Below are 20,308 nucleotides of genomic sequence, written 5' to 3' on the forward strand. Positions count from 1 at the left end.
TAGAGGACAACGGCAGCCTATCACTGTTCCTTCACTGTCGCTTGGTCAAAACTATGGAATTCCCTTTCTCACAGCACTGTTGGTGCACCTTCACCATATGAACTGCAACAGTTAAGGAAAATGGCTCACCACCACCTTCTCAAGGGCAGTTAGGGATGGGCAATAAATGCTAACTTAGTCAGCAGTGTCCACATCCCTTGAACAAATAAAAAAAATCCCTTCTGTCAAAAGTGTTTACAAACTGTAAACTTTCCACTTTTAAAAAGATGTAACTTCTATACCATTGCTGTTTTCATTTTGTCTTATGTGTATTTTCTTTTGGCAGGTATAGCATATCTCAGTGGGATGTGCAGTGAAAAGAAGAAGTGTGTTCTTGCTGAGGACAATGGACTTAATCTAGCCTTTACAATTGCTCATGAGATGGGCCACAAGTAAGTAAGAATCAATAATCACCATGGGGTTGATTTTTAACTGCATCCATTGGGCAGGGAGCAGTGAGTTACCTAACATTTTATACCCTGATCAATTTTCCTTTATATTGACTTGAATGTGAAAGAAAGTCAGGTGGGTGTAAAATGAGCAACCAGCCCACTGCCACCTGATACCTACTCAGTGCATATAGTTAAAATTGACCCCGAATATAAGTTTACTGTTCATCTGGAATGTACTTTTTTAGATTGCACTCTAATATAGCAAAGAGTGTTTTGTGAATATCTCAATGAACTATTATCTGAGGATGGATAATCAAGCTGAGACATATGACAAAAAAGAATTCATCAGCACCATCATGACATGACAGATTTGTATAACATCAAGTAAGTTGTCAAATTAATTTGCAATCTGTGAATTGATTATTCTCTTCAGATTTCCAAAGTGGATTATGACTTTTTTAAAATCATCTGTGGCAGCCATAACTTGGCTGGTAGCGCTCTTGCCTCTTGAGTAAAAAGGTTCTGGGTTCAAGTCCCATTTCAGTGATGGAATTTTCCCATCCTGCCCGCCATGGGAATCGTAATGGGCGGGACATGGATGATGCAAAGGTTCATTGGCTCCGGGCAGGATTTTCCCACCTCGGAGTGAGCGTGACCGGAAAATCCTGCCCCCGGACTTTGGCAGGAAAATCAAGGCTGACAGTCCAGTGAAATACAGAGGGGATGCTGCACTGTCGGTGATGCTGCCTGTCAAAGGATTTGTTAAACTGAGGCCCTTTTTCTGCTCCCCTGGCTGGACAAAAAAAAAATCATGGCACTGTTTCGGAAGAGAGCAGGGGAGTTATCCATGGTATCCTGCTTAAAATTTGTCAATATCTGATTATTACCCCAGTGTTATTTGTGGGAGCTTGTTATGTGCAAATTGACCACCATGTTTCACACATTGCAACAGCGACAACACTTCGTCAGCTGAAAAGCTCTTTGAACTATCCAATGGTTGTGAAAGCCATGCTACAAATGCAACTCTTTACAGATAATAGAATGGCTCCTAAGTTTCACTGATTTTGACCAGCCTGTGACCTCTGATGCTGATACCTGCTGGTGACACAGTGGCCTGAGATTGAAATCCTCTTGGTTTGTGAGTCTGCCTTGTGATTCCCCAGCAGGTGCTGGTACCTCACCGGTTTCATGTAAATAAGGCTAGAGGACATGTATCCAGAATCATCCAAAGTCTAAACGTTCTGGAGCAACAATCATTGCCAGCATCTATTTCATTCCTTAATCATAGAATGATATAGTTCAGAAGGACATCATTCAGCCCAATCAGCAGCAGTTATGGCAGTTGCTCCTTGATTTGGGGATGGTGTTTACTCGAGGTTATGAGTTTCCACCATGATTTGGTGGCAGAGGGATTGATTGTTTAAGATGGTGGATGGGATGGCAGTCAGGTGGGCTACTTTGTCCCAGATGTTGTTGAGCATCTTGAATATTGTTCCAGCTGCACTCATCTCTGCAAGTGGAGAATCCTCCAACACTCCTGATCAGTGCCTTATAGATGGTGGATGGGCTCTGGGGAGTCACAGGGTGAATTACTTATCACAGAATTCCTAGCTCTGGCCCACTTTTAAAGCCACAGTTTTTATGTTGCTGGTCCAGTTCAGTTGCCAATCAATGGTAGTATTCAGAATGTTGATGGGGAATTAAACAATGGTAGTGCCATTGAACGTCCAGGGGAGATGGTTAGATTCTCTTCTGTTGGAGAAGGTCATTGCCTGGCAATATGTGGCATGATTGTTATTTGCTATTTATCAGTCCAAGTATGAACATTACTGCATTTGAGCATAGACTGCTTCAATATCTGATGAGCCGCAACTGTTGTTGAACATTATGCAAACACCAGTAAACATCCCCACTTCTAACCTTACGATCAAGGGTCATTGATGAGCAGCTGAAGCTGGTTGTGCCTCGTATACTATCCTGAGAATCTCCTGCAGTGATGACCTGGGACTGAGATGATTGACCTCCAAAAACTACACCTGTCTTCTTTTGTGTTAGCTACGGCTCCAGCCAGTGGAGACTTCACTCCCTAATTCCCATTGACTCTTGTTTTATTCGGGCGCCTTGAAGCCATATTTGGTCAAATGTTGCTTTGATGTTATGGGCAGTCACCCTCACCTCATCTCGTGTTCAGCGCTTTTGTCCATTTTTGGACAAGGCTGTAATGTGGTCAGGAGCTGAGTGGCCCTGGCTGGACATCAGTGAGCACGTTATTGCTGTGTAAGTACCACTTGATAGTGTTGTTATTGATACCTTCCATCACTTTGCTAATGATCAATAGTACACTGATGGAGTGGTAATTAGCTGGATGGGTTTCTCCTGCTTTTATAACCAGAACACAGTTGGGCAATTTCTACATTGCTGAGGCAATACCAGTTGCAGTACTGAAACAGCTTGGCAAAGGATGCAGCTAGTACTGGAGAATAAGTCTTCAGTACAGTTGCTGAAAAGTTATCAGGTTCCATAGCCTTTGCAGTATCGAAGCCTTCAGCCATTTCTTGATATCATATGGAGTGAATTGAATTGGCTAAAGATTGGCATCTGTGATAGAATCATAATATTAGCATAGCTTTACAGTGCAGAAGGAGGCCATTCAGCCCATCACATTTGCACTGGCTGTCTGACAGAACATCTTACCAGGCCCATCCCCCCTGCCCTATCCCCATAACCCCACAGATTTATCCAGATAGTCAGCCAAGACTGGAATCAAACTACGGTTTCTGGAGATTTAGAGCAGCATTGTTAACCACTGTGCTACCGTGCAATCCTAATGCTGGTGACCTCAGGAGGAGGCTGAGCTGTGTCATCCACTCAGCACTTCTGGCTGGTTACAAATGTTTCAGTCTTATCATTTGCACTGATGTGCTGAACTCCTCCATCATCCCTCTCTAGTTAATTGTTTAATTGTCCACTATCTTCCATAGCTGGATGTGGCAGGAGTGCAGAGCTTGGATCTTTTGGTTTGGGATTGCATAGCTCTATCTATAGCAGGTGCTGCTGGTGCACAGAAGTGAGCACAATACTCCAAGTGGGATTTAATCAGTATGTTATAAAGGCTTAGAATAATGTTCTTGCTTTTGTACTACAGGTGGGATTTTACGACTTCGCTCGGGCAAGACTTGTAAAATCCCGTCTGAGGGCAATGGAGGATTCATTCTGTGAACTTCGCCAGCCCTGATTCTGGGGTGGGCAAAACAGTAAAATTCTAGCCAATTTCTCTAAAGGAAAGGATCCTGCAACATATAGCTCTGATGAAGGTCAACCTCGACTCGAAATATTGGCTCTAGTCTCTCTCCACAAATGCTGCCAGACTTGCTGAGATTTTCCAGCATTTTCTGTTTATATTTCAGATTCCAGCATCTGCAGTATTTTGTCTGTATTCTATTTTTAAACAGCTTTTTCAACTTGTCCTGCCCCCTCAAAAGATTTGTGTATGCATCCCAATCTTAACACACTTTTTCTTTGTTGTGCGTGACTTGTTTACTGCACTGAGTGGTACATCCCAACTGTTGTACAAGTTTGTAACAACTTAAAAGGAAACATTGTACAAATGGCAGTTCCTGTATCCCTCTTTAAAATTCTGTAATTTGGTTGGATGGCTTCTCCTCATTGTCTGAACCAAAATGTAAACTTTCGCACTTCTCTAACCTTGATGTAATCTGCTACGTATCTGCCCATTTCATCACCCTATCCATACCTTCCTGAACCTGTTACTGATCCTCCCCATTGTTTAGAATATTTTCACGCTTTGTGTTACCCACAATCTTTGAAACTATGTCTCGTATATTCAAGGTCAGAAGAGTGACACTTTAGGACCACCAACGTATACTTGTCTCCCATCTGAAAAACAACTGTTCTCCTTTGCATTCTGCTTTCTGAACTTCAGCCAATTTCAATTTCACATTGTCACTTTAATCCCATGGGTTTTAATTTTGCTAATATCCCCTTTTTGTTCAGACAGCAACAGACATACTGGATAAATGTTTATGCTCCCCCTAGATAATAGAGGTTGATAGATTCAAATGGCGGGCTGGTGTCAAGGCAGAGGCTTAATTGTTCATGCTACTGGGTCACTTTTTTCTCAAATTGCTGACTGTATGAATGGCCCCCGACTGTTTTGAATTAAGCATTAGATGGGACAGATATTTTGAGATCAGTACCTAATACATTAAGTCCCCATTTTAAGTTGTTTTTCTTTGGTTAATGGGGCCCACATTTCTCGATTAGTACTGAAAGTTTTGTTTCAGAGTTGTTCTGTGCCAGGCCTGTTATATGGCTGCGTAACCCAAATGGTGCCATTTTGGAGCAGCCTCTGCCATTGCACGACCTTTCTTCTCACTACCGATCTTCTAGCTTATGTCCACTGCCTCTTCCTGCCTCATCATCTCACAGCAGAATCTCTGGTTTGTGTCCTCTCCCTCTTCCCGCCCAATTGTCTCACTGCTGACCCACCGCTTTGTGTCCTCTGCTTCTTCCTGCCCCATCGTCTCACCACTGACTCTTTGATTTACGTTGTCTGCTGCTTACTGCCGAGCCTCCATGTTGCGACTTACCTTCAAGTTGAAATTGCTCTTCTTTCCTCTCACTACTCACCTCTAGAGTCATCACTTAGGGCCAGTGACCTAACATCAGAAGTGAGTTCTGAACTTTCTTTGTAAAAGTTTTTCCTAACTTTACACCACAAGGCCTGGAACAAATTTTTTAGATTTACATAGGGAGGAAAAAAAGAGCAAAGTATGATAAATTGTGAAGTAGTGCAACAGACTTTTCTTCAAACTAAGAGAAAGGACTCAGGGCCCACACCTACCAAGCAACAGCAATGACGGTTAGCTTATTGCTATGCTCATGAATTCCTCTGGATCATCATAGCTGAGCATTTCTTTGAGGAACTTCCCATCCCAATTTCTGCAGGAATTCACAGCGCCCTTGGGAAACTCTGTCAGAATAGATTAGAGTTGGGGGGAAGACAGAACATGCCCTCTTTTTATGGCACCACAGTTTTTGAATGTCAGTGGCTAGAGAGTGGGTCGGGTGGGTGGTGAAATAGGGAAGTGGGTGAGTTGGGTTTGTGGGTGAGTTTGAGGGTCCCATGCAGCAGGAAAACTATCCTCTAGAAGATTCCTGGGCAATTCACATATAGATCCGCACACCAGGACTTCTACAGGGTCCCAACGTGCATCTTCAATCATCAGAGAATCGTATAATCCCTATGGTACAGAAGGAAGCCATTCAGCCCATCGAGACTGCACTGACAACCATCCCACCCAGACTCTATCCTTGTGACCATACGTATTTACCCAACTAAACCCCCTGACACTAGGGGGGTAATTTAGCATGGCCAATCAACCTAACCCACACATCTTTGGATTGTGGGAAGAAAGATCCGGAAAACGGAAGATCCGGAAAACAAAGGATTTGACCCATAATTTTCACACATCAGGAATTATGTGAAATATCAAATGTAATGGATAAAGGAGAACTTAATTGTATAATGTAGACTGACATGGTAGCTATGGAGCTAAAGTGATGTTAATACAATAAAGGAGCGGGAGATCTCATGGGTATGCAATTGGCATCCTGTGGTAGTGAAGTGTGTTTATAGTGAGTCTGCTGCCCATTTTATGACATCTCAATTTTCTCTTCCACTGAAGTAAATGGAAAGAGGTTTGGTGAAAAAGGGTAGAACAGGACTTGCCATGAACACATTTTGCACTATTGGTGCAAATGAATTTCACCTCCAAAGTTTGCAGCAAGAGAAGTTTGATAAAAAAGGCCAAACGAAGATAAAATAAATTAGAGGTGCAGGGAGCTTGGTACAATGACAATGGGTTCAGTAAGTGTAATGTAGCACTGCATTCCATTAGTGAAAGCTAAGGTGAATTTCAGCAGAGTTGTGCTTTTGTCTGCCTTTCTGTTTTCCTGGGCTGGGGCTTTTTAAAGGTGCAAGGTGGGCTCCACTGGGATTACTGAGGCTTGGGGTGAGATTTTACTGCCCACTCATTGGGATGAACCGAAATGTCCCAACAGCAGGAATGATCATAGCTTGGTCAACCAAGAGCTCAATTGAGGACCATTTTCCCAGTCAGTAGTAGAACTCCCTACCTACAGCCCACTCCCTATACCTCCCATCACTAGCTTCAAGGAGGTACCTTCTCTGTAGCTTTATTATGCAGGGAGCCATTGAAGCTGCAGATCCCATCATCCAAGGTGCCTGCCCTTGGTGGCAAAGGCTACCCTCATGGTACCAACCCTTTGCTGGAGTGGTTACCCCAATCAAATCACCAATGCCCGTATGCATGACCCCAGCAATGAAATAAGTGGTTCTGACTTACCTGTGTGGGCACCTCAAAAAGGAGACTCCCTCTCATTCTCCTTGCAGCCTCAACAGTGGTCACCTCTCTTGGTGGCGTTGCCAAGACTTCAGATATGCCAGGCCTCAGATTGAGCAGGCAGCTTGGAGAGCCAACCAGCTACCCTAAATGGATGGCAAGTTCTCCTGCAGCCAGTTACGAGGCTACCTCTTGAAATGTTGCCACTGCAGCCACGCGCAAAATATGCATACAGTCCTGATATCGGAATTTATCTCTTCCGAGAAAATTCTCACCTTTGGTTTCTACTGTTATTTGCTGATCAGTACCAAAAAGACTATTAAATTACACAATTTTCCAAATTAATGCTTTAGTATACAAAATACTTAACAATTAATTGTAAAGCTTGCTAGTCAGAGCTGGAATGAATCTGTCACCTCTGATCGTAGCAGTTTCTCTAGTGTTGCCAGCAACAGTCGTGTTAAAACAGAACAACATGCGTGATATTAAGAAAGCAGAAGGTTTTTAAGTGGTGAATTTGCATTTAAAAAAATAGTTGTATGCAGATGTTCGGAAGGTTGGCTGGTATGCTAAGTAGGCTGTTCGTTAGAATTAGCAGATGTTGAATGTTTGGAAACAAGACAATTTAAGTGATTCTGTAAACAAAACCTATAGGAATGAGTCATTAGAGGTAAAGGGCCCCATTTTACCATTTTGATTCTAGGTGCTGAATTTGGGAGTGATCCAAATCCGACGTGTAAACCTGTTCCCAGGCACCCCCGTATGCACTCAGCCTGAAAAAAAATCAGTGATTCTGAATTGCGTTGTAGAAGCCTGTGGACAGGGCTTATCACACCCGGAATGCTGCTGCTCCGATTGGAGCCTTCAACTGTCCGTATGTACTAACAAAAAATTTGAAAAATGCTTCCCTGCCACATTGCTCCCACAGACATTGCCCCACCCCACAACATAACTGTCCCCCTTATCCACCCACACCCCGCTACCCAGACTGATCGTGACCTCCTGCCACACAGCCCCCCCCCCCCCCGCCATTGCCCGCAGAGTGGCAGCGACCCCTCCTCTCCCACAAGAGAGCCGTCTGGCCCACCACCTCCCATCCCCCACCAGAGAACGATCAGGCCTCCCTCCTGGCCCTCCATCCGCCTCCCCCACACCAGAGACTGATTTGGCCCTCCTTGCACCCCGTTCCCCCCAGAGATCCACCCCCACCCCCAGAGAATGACCGGGCCTCCCTCCTCCTCTCCTCCAACCCCACTCCCCCCCTCCCCCTAACTAGAGATGCATCTGGCCGAGTGCTTTTGCCAAGCATGGATGGGCAAATGCGATGGTAAAGGGGGAAATGCAGGTAAGTTTAGGTAACCAGCCCATTAAGTCAATTTAAATGCATGTATTTTTGGGCCCTGGTAAAGGGGGAATCAGCGTGGATGTGGGCATGGATCATACTATTCGTTTCATGTCCAACTTTACCAAGTTTTCGCGCCTGAAAACAGGCACAATGCAATGATAAAATTGGGCCCAAAATATGACGCTACACACAAATGTTCTTTCCAAGGCTGGTGACAGTTAATCATCGATGGCAAGGTTTCAGACTCAAGAAGTTGGAATCAGTTAGCATCAAATGTGATCCAATGTGGGTAAATATAAAATAATTAATCTGGGATAAATGTAATCAGAGGGACAGTTTTGAAGGGACAGCTGTAAATCTGCTGGTCAGAAAAAAGTGCTCTCATGATCAGTTGGATAATATTATGAATCCATTAGTTTTAGCCATAGATACAGCACATTGACAAATATAGCACTACATTCCATTAGTGAAAGCTAAGGTGAATTTCAGCAGAGTTGTGCTTTTGTCTGCCTTTCTGTTTTCCTGGGCTGGGGCTTTTTAAAGATGCAAGGTGGGCTCCACTATACAGGAAATCTGAAGCCAGCAAGGTCTCACCACCAACTAAATGTCTACTGAAGTGTTTACTTGCTTTTCCCACTATCAGAGTGCCAATACAGAATACAGATCACCTCACACAGCACGTGGTTAACCCTGCTGCCTCACAGTGTCAGGGACTTGGGTTCGATTCCCAGTTTGGGTCACTGTCTGTGCAGAGTCTGCACATACCTCCTGTGTCTGCACGGCTTTCCTCCAGGTGTTCTGGTTCCCTCCCACAGTCCAAAAGATGTGCTGTTTAGGTGCATTGGCCGTGCTAACTTTTCCTTCAGTGTATCTGAATAGGTGCTGGAGTGTGGCCACTAGGGGATTTTCACAGCAACTTCATTGCAGTGTTACTGTAAACCTACTTGTTATAGTAATAAAAAAGCTTTAAAACCACATCAGTTTGGATGCTTCATATGGGAAAACCCTCTGCTGAAGATAGAGGGAGCGGTGACCAAAATTAAACTAATAGGAATGGTGTAAAAGGTTATAAGAGTAGTTTTTAAAAAAAAATGTAGGTCAGTGGAAAGGCCCTAAATCAAAAATCCTGAAAGGTTTGCCTAGAAAATGTCCAGGTTTCCCGAAGGCACACTTGCCTGCAGTTTTGTCTAATACCTCTTGCCTGCCAAAGTTTCCAATGGCACATTGGGAACTAGGCCATAAAATGGCAGCATATCTTCTCCGCTCCCTCTTGCGTCTGTAAAGGAAGCTCCCACCAACTCTGGAAGGGAGTTCTTTGTGTCAAATAAAAACCCATCTCACAAAAAGCATATGGCTGTCAAAACTGATCACAATCACCCGATTTTAGACTTAGGACGAATTTTAAAATTGTCGTGTGTATATTTTCCCCAGTTTATTTTTATACATATCAGCAAAAATCAGGATGACCATTGGATTAGTCTGTGTTTCCACTTGTGGGGAATTCACTCAGCTTTATAAATACAAGATACGCACTAGTAAATACAATAAAATAGAATAAGCAAAAAGCAGACACGCATTTAAGTCAAAGCCAAATTGGCATACGAAAGCGAAAGAATTAGATAATCTACCAGAGTTAGATCAAATAGGGTGGGAAGAAAGTTTGGTGTAGCAAAAGCTTTGGCTTGCATCAGTTGAGCCTAATGTCATCTTTCTGTGCTGTGAATTCTGTGATACACAAAAGACTAACCAGGGCAATCGGTCTGGAAAATTGCATCCCTTAGCTGAACATAGAGCAACATTGAACCGCTATAAGATAACTTTCTTCTTCAAACTGAAGAATATTCAAATACAGTGCGACCCTGTTATAACGCAATGGTTGGGGTCCATAAAATGTTATTGCGAAAAAGTGGGGTCACGCTAAATCAGGGTTCAAGAGAATCAGAGTTCAAACTGACCCAAAGTTGATCTAAATCCTAAAACACCCCGAGTATCGCCCTATTTGATCTGTTTTTTGGAAGTTTACCAACTGGCAAGTAAATGACCTTTTAATTAAAGAATTCCGCGAATAAATCATTGTTACAGTAGAAATTAAAACACAAATTAACTTTTAATAAAGCTTTTTAATAAAAACAGAAAAAAAAATCATTTTCTAGCAGTTTGTTCCATTTTGATCTAAGAAAACATGAAATTAACTCACCAAAAACTTTCCAGTTCCCCGGAAAGAGCGAAAAAAAGGATCCAATGATTCGTTGCATTATATCCCAATTCGTGCTAAATCGGGGCATGTATAGGGTCCCACTACATGTGGGACCATGACGAATACGAATATATTGGTGTTTGTGTGTGCGTGGATAGGGAAAGGAGCTGATTAGCATAACTATCATAAAGTGATTGCAATGTGGAAAACATCTACGTATAGGATCCACACAATAGTCTTATCTTTGTGGTTTCCCAATCTTATGGTTTTGTACAGTCAAATTCAACTAATACCTTTAGGCTGTGTATATACTTGTAACAATTCTGCCTTATTATTTCAACATGATCTGAACTTTGTTAACGTAATTGCACCAGACAAATTTATACATTCTGTGTAGGCTTTGATGCAAACTATAGAAGAAATCCATGTCCATGAAAATTCTGGACACAACCAGAATGTTGAGTTTCTTAGGCTAATTGCCTTTAACAAGAAACAAATTTGTCATTCTCAATGTACGAATTGTATCATCCAGTTGCATTGTGTAATTATTAGTCATAACAAGCCCAAAAACAACTTAGCTATTTAGTTAAATCTGCTTGGATGACATAATGAACAGGCAGGCGGCTTGGATGACTTCTTGTCTATTTGTTAGCTTGCCAAGGAAACTAGAAAGGGATTTGTCATGTCTTGGCAACCTTTGTGTACATAACAGCGATATTCAGCTGTGACAAAATTTCTGGATCATATGCTTCAGGTTATTGTTAAGGTCAGTTAGTCCTCTGGAGAGAAGAGAACTGTCATGGAAAAGTTATATCACTGTAGCTGATGAATTGAGAATATTTGAATGTAATTGGATTGAGTGGCTAATTTTTATTCTAAACAAAATGAAGCAAGATAATGTAAACTCTCACTGTTGTTCGCCTCCAAACTAAAGGAGCTTGCATTCTTTGGAGCTGACCCCATGATCTTTGGCGAGATAAAATACCTAGTGCAATCAGCCAGCTTAGAATTTTAAAGCAATGCGTAATTTAAGATGAAAGTGTTTCTGTTTTTGGAACCAAAGTAGGAATTAAAAGATAAATTGCAGGCATTAGAATTTAAATCCATTTTCTGCATCATTTTAAATAGTGCCGCAGTATTAATATTGCATGAACCTTGAAGCAAAGAGAAATTGGAGCAATTATCTATTGTAATTTTAAAATTTAACCTCCAGCTACTTCATGGTATGTGTCAGAAAATTAGTGAGGTAAAAGGAGAAAAGATATATGAAAAACAGAAGATCGCACTGAAGTTCGGTTAGCGCTCGGAGTTATATAAAATTGGTATTGTGAATTGTAGGGGTGGGATTTTCCAGTTGTGCCTGCTCCAGGACTGGAAATTCCCATCCAAGGTCAATAGATTTTCAAATGGTGTGTGAAATTTTTTGTCCAGTCCATGATTATTCCTGTGGCGGTTGGGACAGGAAACTGTACCCTTTCCTTTCAAGGTAGCTATTTTATGATCTGCAGGGCAGAGGAAGCATCAATAGGGTTTTACGTTTGCTCTTCAGCAGTCAACATTTGCATCAATGGGCTAAATCTACCACAAAAGTTACTTATCTGCAACCTTAATGGAAATAAATGTGTGAAGAACAGGTAAACTATTTCATTCTATATCTGAATTTAAGAATCTACTGATGGCCACGAAACCACTGTTGATTGTCGGAAAAACTCATCTGATTCACTAATGTCCTTTAGGGAAGGAAATCTGCCACCCTTACCTGGCCTGGCCTACATATGACTCCAAGTCCACAGCAATGTGGTTGATTCTCAACTGCCCTCTGGCAACTAGGAATGGGCAATTAATGTACATTAATGCCCAAGGCATGGTATATTGGGGAGACCATGCAGACGCTACGACAACGAATGAATGAACACCGCTCAACAATCACCAGGCAGGAGTGTTCTCTTTCTGTCGGGGAACACTTCAGCAGTCACGGGCATTCAGCCTCTGATCTTTGGGTAAGTGTTCTCCAAGACAGCCTTCATGGCACATGACAACACAGAATCGCTGAGCAGAAACTGATATCCAAATTCCGCACACATGAGGACAGCCTCAACTGGAATCTTGGGTTCGTGTCACATTATCTGTAACTCTCACGACTTGCCTGGGCTTGCAAAATCTCACTAACTGTCCTGGCTGGAAGCAATACACATATCTTTAACCAGTGCTTAACCTTCTCTCCACTCACATTGACTGTACCTTTAAGACTTGGTTACCTGTAGAGACTCGCATTCCAACCATCATCTTGTAAATTGAGTTTGTGTCTTTATACGCAATGTTTGTGAACAGAACTCCCACTCACCTGATAAAGGAGCAGCGCTCCGAAAGCTTGCGGTTTGTGCTGCCAAATAAACCTGTTGGACTTTAATCTGGTGTTGTGAGACTTCTTACTGTGCTTACCCCAGTCCAACACGGCATCTCCACATCACAATTAATGCTGACCATCCAGCGACGCCCATGTCCCAGGAATTAATTTTTAAAAAGTCTTTTCTTTGTGTGTGTCTAGACAAAACTGAAATGCAAACCATTTCCACTAGTTCAGTCATTCTGGGTGTGAAAGGAAGAGATTGTTCTTTGCGTATGTTTTTTATTCCTACCTGGACAGGGGAATGGTCAGCTCTGTGCAACAGCAGACATTGATATTTCATTCTTATTCTGTGGAGTACAAATCAAATAAAGTGAGATAGATAGTTCCTGTCTTTTCTGAGATGGAACGTCCTTTCACCAGGCACTCCATTCAATCGTTCTGTTTACAATGGGTCAAAAATCAAAACAACTGAGTGGTTTTGAGTGACGAACAATCGGAAAATGAAGTGTATGATCTCCTGGCTGAGGTCATTTTTCATCCACAGAGCTGCTGGGTCACCTCTCAGATCATCTTATGTTATGATTGACCAATCATCAAGATAAATGGTTTTGTTTGAAGCTGGTGCATTGGGTTAATGATTTAATCCAAATAGTTCATTCAAATTACAGAAAAGACCAGATGAGTTAGAATTGAATTTTTCACGATGGCGTTTGATCTCAATACCTTATCTTCAACTTTTATCTGATCTCTCTAGAGATCTGGAGAAGAGAGGTTGCAAGTATACAGTATTCTACTTTTTTAATTCTGCTCTGTTCCAAATTGATCCAGTTTTGGCTTGGCATGGGAGCAAATAGGAATTTTTTGAACATATAGCGATGAAGCTATTTTTGACAACAACTTATACATTGAAATTAAGTTGCAGACATTTTGAAATCTGAAAATCTGAAATCTGAAATCTTTTTTAAATCTGAAAAGTAATTAATAATTATTTGAATGATTCAGAAATAACACTAGTCCTTATATAGCAATTATTTTTATACTAATTTTTAGATGCCGGATTCAGTTGTGAAATAGAATACTTATCCAGTATTTTAAGTAATCAAAATCAGTTGTGCATGTGCTTAGGGGTTGAGGTAACTTTAAATTTTCGTGGTAACCTGGCAAAGTAGGTTACTTCTCCAATATACAATATGCCCATTGTTGGTACAGTGATAGGTAGGCTGTCAGCACAACTGGATTACTGGCCATACTGTGAAGATGTAAATGTACTTTGTAGTTTCAATAAAATATTTTTCTTTTTTCTCTCTTTCTAAAATCATTTATACCATAGTTCCAAACAATAAGAAGCACAAAATCATTGATGTTGGATTGAAACTGTGCTGATGATTAATTATAGCATGAATGGAGGTAGAAATGAGTTGGTTAGTGAATAAGCTTTGGTCAGGTATTTCTTTTAGCTTGTGCATGTGCAAATCATCTATTCAATAAACCACAAGTTAATTTTGTCCAATGCATGTATTAAACCAAAGTTTATGTTGACCAAATGCTAATGGATCAGATTTAATTATAGGCCTGTTATTTGTGGCTGAAAATAATTTTTAAAAGCTTATTATGCTTATACTTGCATGATATTTGAACAAAAATGCAGATGCAGAGTGATGAAATATTCATACCTATTTTCTTCATTTGCTTTGTGTTCCAGAGTGGTTAACAATTCTATTGGCAAATTGGAATTGGTTACCTATGCTTCATTAGTGGACCCTTTCCTCTAAAGCTTTTTTTTAATTCTTAGCTAAATATCAGCTCTTACAAGACGCATTAAACAAAATACACATTAAACAAAAGCAAGGCTGTGTGATACCCCATGCTATTTTCAAACTATCTGACAGTGACCATTCATGTCATTGAAGATCAATTGCCTTCTGGTGTTAATATTAAATACCGTCTAGATAGAAAACTCTTTAACCTCAGTGGTCTCCACACCAAAACCATACTGACTGATCACCATAGATATGCATGATCTAATTTATGGACAACTGCAGTGTCATTGCTTGCTCTGCACCAGATTTGCACACCACTCTTGATCTCTTATACTCTGCACACAAGAAACTTGGTCTAGCCTTGAATATTGCCAAAACAAAACTCATATCTCAACCCATACCTGATCAGTCAAATATTCCACCTCCCATATATGTTGTAAGAGAGACTATATTGAATATTTCCCATACCTTGGCAGCCACCTCTCTCAAAACGCTACCACTGCTGGGGAGATCCAACCCTGAATAAGCTACACCTGTTCAACTTTCCACAAACTGATGCTTCTGCAAAGTGAGTGTTTGACAAGTGTCCACATGTCAGAAAAAGCCCGAGAGTATCGAACATTGAAGTCACTGCACTCCTGTACAGCACTGAAACTTGGACTGTGTATCAGAAATATATAAGAGAGCGAGAGAAATTCTCAACTTTTAAATAGTCAGTGGAGGGTAACGAAAATGCTTGAAAGATTTTTTGAAGCACTCCCCGAAGCACAGCACCATTGAGTCATAATAACTGGAGGAGTTTGCTGCCTGATGCGTAGAATGGTGACAACTTGCCCATCAAGCTGCTTCACATGTTGAGTTGCAATGTCTTAATGATGAGGCAGAGTAGCAGCAGAAGAGGAAGCAAGCGCTGCATTCAGCATCCCACTACCTCATAAGACATCCTGCCTCAAGGCCCAAAGGTATGCTGAGTGAAACTTAGCTGCTTCAGTCACGTGAGGACCCTTGGCAGAAACTTGCGATCTTGATGGACATTATTCTTGAATTGAGGGATAACCAATGACTCATATTTCTTCCAGAATAAATGTGAATGTAGCAAAGAAGGAATAACTCAGAATAGTGGGCTATGTTTTCCTCCATAGTGTGTTTACCATTAGAAGTGCAATCCTGCCGTGGTTCTATTTTGTTATTCTGGATCAGCTTCATCCTGTTGTCATTGACAGACATCCAGTGTTACTTGTGATCTCTATTGGCAGCCTGTCTCCAGGAGGAAGAGAACATTTCAGTGCGATTGCACAGTTCAGCTGGCTGAAGTGTTCTTAGTGAAGGGCAGGAATGGAATATTTAGCTCTTTGTGGAAAGTGGAAGGCAATCCAGGATTCACAAAGGAAGTATCCTCCTTACAATCAGCATGTTAAGCAACTTTCATATAATTATTTAGTCCTGGAAGAGATTCAACAACTTCACCTGGTTAGCCAAGCTAAGAAGATACAGTCACATATAAGATAAGGGCCTAAAGTGTATAGGGTCAATGTGGTACCAGGTGCAGGATCACCCACACATGACACCTACCCAGAGTCAGTGTGGTGTTGGGCATATCTGAATACAGACCCAAGCATGGAGTCAGCTCCTCGATTATATCATTTACTGTATAATGAGTCAATAATGACTTGCACCTAACCTACTTCAGAATACATAGACTTCATTCGAACCTACCTGGATGTAACCAACACTCTCAGCAACAACTTTAGCCAATACAATGTTAAAAGCCTCTTTCACATTTCCAGCTACGTTGTCTTGCAAACTATGGGGGCGACACAGTAACACAATGGTTAACACTGCTACTTTACACTGCCAGGTGCCTGGGTTTGATTCCCGGCTTGGATCACTGTCTATATGGAGTTTGCATGTTCTCCCATGTCTGCATGGGTTTCCTTCAGATGCTCCATTTTCCTCCACATTCTGAAAGATGTGCTGGCTAGATGTGTTGACCCAAACAGGCGCCAGAATGTGGCTACTAGGGAAATTTCACAGTAACGTCATTGTAGTGTTAATGTAAGCCTTACTTGTGACTAATAAATAAACTTATTACTTATCTAAAATATCCAGAAGGGGAGCACAAGAGCCTTTATACCCCTTTTATTCCACTGCAAGTGTTATTCACTCATAGTCTCATAATGCAAGCAGGGGCTATGTTAGGTAGTAACAGATTCCCTATGCCCTATTGAGGAAGAATTACTGCTGCTCAGACATAAAGAGCACGACTTTTGGCAAGTTGGGGATTTCCTTGGAGAATGTTTTGCATAATAGTTCACATGTTCAGTTGCAATGGAGAGAGAGATGTGTTGGTCTTTCAAGGAAGATTGTGTTGGTTTGATTGTACGTCCAGTGGTTGCAGATGGAACTTAAGAAAAGATTAAGCTTCTGCCACAAGTATCTTGCAGTTGGCATAAGAGTCCCATATGCTTTACCTTCTTGCAAAAAACTGACCATTGCCTGCTTATCCTGCTGCGATTATTCTATATCTTCCCCTTTCTGGGAAAGCATCTGGAGTCCTCTGTGAACTGATAAATTACAATGCATGCCACCATGAGGCAAGACACCCTGGCAGGTTGTTTCTCTGACCTGTTGAGTCACTGGAAACATATCTTCAGAGACAGAGAAAAATCTGAATGGGGTTTGTACTGGCAAATGGAAAATGGCACAGAGAGCTCTCTAGTGCTTTGATCCATTATATAGTTACTCTGGCACAAAGCAGGATGTAAAATGGAGGAAAATCTCATGTGAAAGAATCAGTGTTCAGTCACGAAGAATTCTGTGCATCCAAAAACTTGACGTAAGCCGTGTTTTTGTGAACACCAGATGTTTATTTTAACTTTGTTAAACAGATGTTAATACTCTCAGCTTATAGCCCAATGCTAAAATGTGGGACACTCAGATTTTCTGAACTAAACATGCCGGGGTATGCTGATGAAATGCGCTTATGCTCTATTTTCCAAAGATACAAAACACAAAGCAATCATAGATCATGACTCAATTATTGTTATTCAAAGTCATTATTTGCTTTCAGCACCCTTACTGGGCCTCCTGACTGTTTTCAAAATTACTTTGTAAGATTATGCCACATCTATTAAGTGCAAGATGCCATTTTTCACAATCATGATTGATTGACTCAATTAGGCAAACATTCTTCATCACATATGATGTTCAGTGCATTTCCTGATGTTCTAATAGCAAAAGTTATGTTGCCCAATGGACTGTATCAGCTGCAATATAGTCACATAAGAGATTAAGATTCTCAAGAGCTATTAAACTAATTTTCCAATATAAATTACGCAATGTTCTGCTGCCAAACTCCCTCTATATGTCAGCTGCTAAGAAGTTGGAGGTACCACTCCAGGAGGATGTCACCAGACAGATTTTCCTCCTGCCGTTTTCTCTCCCAGCTCTTCTGTGCTTAGAAGGACTGAGCTGCCTGGACTTGGCAATCAAGCATCACTCTTGGCATTGAGTGGTCATGCACTACTGCCCAGTACCTTACATTGAAAGGGGATTTACTCATGGAGGCAGGGAGATCGGCTGAGATGGTAAGTTAGTAGTTTTGCGCCTGTCTTTACCAAGGATGCAGGTGCTTCCCAGGCCATGGTGACATAAGGGGAAACTCTGTCACTGGAAGGGTTCAAAATTGATAAGGATAAAGTGTTGGTACTTCAAGTTGACAAGGCACCAGGACTAGATGAGATGCATCCAAGGATATTGAAGGAAGTGAGAATGGCAACTTCAAGGGTACTGACTATCAGTCTCTGCTAGACAGTTCAAAAAAATGTAAGAATTAGCTCAGCAATACACAACAGTTAAGAAACACCACTCAGTGTTCGGGAAGCTTCTAGAAAAAATATTCAGGATAGAATTAATAGGAAAATAAACACTATGTTTACAGGAGCACATCAGAGACTAGGATTCCTGTGGTCAATTACTCTCCTGACTCCTGTCCACCATCTACAAAATAAAAGTGTGATGGGTTACTATCTGCTTGCATGAATGAGTGCAGTCCAACAATACTCCACAAGCTTGACACCATTCAGAACAAAGCAGCCCGCTTGATTGGCTTCCTTTCCACAAATATCCACTCCCTCTATGACCAGTACAAAGTGGCAGCAGTGTGTACCTTGAACTAGATGCACTGCAAAAATTCATCAAGGCTCCTTAGGCAACATCTTCCAAATCCACTACCAGGGTCATCTAGAAAGACAAGAGCAATAGATCCCTGGGAACACCACCACCTGGAAGTTCCCCTCACTAAGCTACTTACCATCCTGACTAGGAAATATATCACCGTTCTTCGCTGTCAGTGGGTTAACGTCCTGGGACTCCCTCTCTAACAGCACAGTGGGTGAATATACACCACATGGACTGCAGTAGTTTATAGAAGGCAATTCACCACTGCCTCATCAAGGGTTACTAGGGATGGGTAATAAATGCTGGCCTAGCCATCGATGCCGACACCCCGCAAATGAAATAACAAAACATGGAAAGATGTGTGTATATTAAGTAGAGTCAACATGGATTTCTTGAGGGGAAAATCACATTTAACTAACTTTGAGGGAGTTTTTGAGGAGGTAACAGAGAGCATTTATGAGAGGTAATTTGGTGTTGCAGGGACTTCTAAAATGCACTTGGTAGAGTGCTGCACAGCAGAATTGATAGAAAAGTTAGCTCATGGAAGAAAAGGGACAGTGACAGTGTGAATACAACAATGATTGAGAAATAGGAAACAGCGAGTAATAGTTGATATTTTTTGGGCTGGGAGAAGGTTTGCAGTGGAGCTCCCCACTGTGAGGTGATTAATTTTGATAGGAAGACATAGAGAGACAATATAAATTAAAGGCAACAGCTCTGAAGGCTATGCGGGACCTGAGAAACCTGGGTAGATATGTGTATAAGTCATTGAAGATGGCAAGGCAGGTGGGAAGAACAGTAAGGAAAACACAATATCCTAAGTTTTATTAACAGGGATGTAGAGTACGAGAGCAAGAAGGTTGAACATATAAAGGACATTAGTTAGTCACACTAGTTGGGCACCACACTTTAGAAAGGATTATGAATACAATGCAGAGAGTGCAGAAGAGGTTTACAAGAACGGTTCCAGGAATGAGAAACTTCAGTTATGAGGATTAATAGGAGAAGCTTGGACTCTTCTCTTGGAGAGAAGAAGGCTAAGAGGGGATTTAATAGAGACATTCAAAATCCTGCAGGGGCTGTTCAGAGTAGTTAGGGAGAAACTATTCCTACTTGTGAAAGGATCGAGAACGAGAGGTCATAAATTTGAAGTGATTTGCAAAAGAAGCAAATGTGAGAAAAATCTTTTTCACACAGCGAGTGGTTCAGTTTTGGAAGTGTGGTGGAGGCAGGTTCATTCAAGGCATTCAAGAGGGCATTATCTAATCAGTTGAACAGAAACAATATGCAGGGTTTATGGGAGAAAAGACACTAAGTCATAATGCTCACTCAGAGAGCTGGTGCATATTTTATAGGCTGAGTGGCCTTCTTCTGACCCATAACAATTCTGTGAATGTTCATAAACTATCAATTCTGTTGAATAACGATCAAGTCCAAAATGCATTAGGTATATGGTAAATTAGAATGTGTTGCCACATGTCTTCTCCGTGATGGCTTAAAGTCTTAAGGACTTTACAAGCCACATAAACGTACCAGAAAATATTTTGCACCTTTCACATAAACATGCCAAGTATTTCACAGAGGTGTAATGAAGGAAAAAAGAATGTGCACTTAAAGGAGGAGGAACTGGAGAGGATGGCCAACCATCTGCTGAAATAGA

General features: G+C 41.5%; 1 protein-coding gene across 1 annotated transcript in view; it reads left to right on the forward strand.

The window, feature by feature from the left end:
• LOC145343014 (A disintegrin and metalloproteinase with thrombospondin motifs 19-like) overlaps positions 1–20,308 on the forward strand; it is a 414,592-nt gene that overhangs the window by 126,773 nt on the left and 267,511 nt on the right. Inside the window, exon 8 of the mRNA XM_080188739.1 lies at positions 326–431. Coding sequence (XP_080044865.1) covers positions 326–431 — 106 coding nt within the window. The remainder of the gene's footprint in view (positions 1–325; positions 432–20,308) is intronic.

This window comes from Carcharhinus amblyrhynchos, chromosome 5 (genome assembly GCF_965287045.1).
Source record: "Carcharhinus amblyrhynchos chromosome 5, sCarAmb.v2.hapA, whole genome shotgun sequence".
In the NCBI taxonomy this organism is placed as follows: Eukaryota; Metazoa; Chordata; class Chondrichthyes; order Carcharhiniformes; family Carcharhinidae; genus Carcharhinus; species Carcharhinus amblyrhynchos.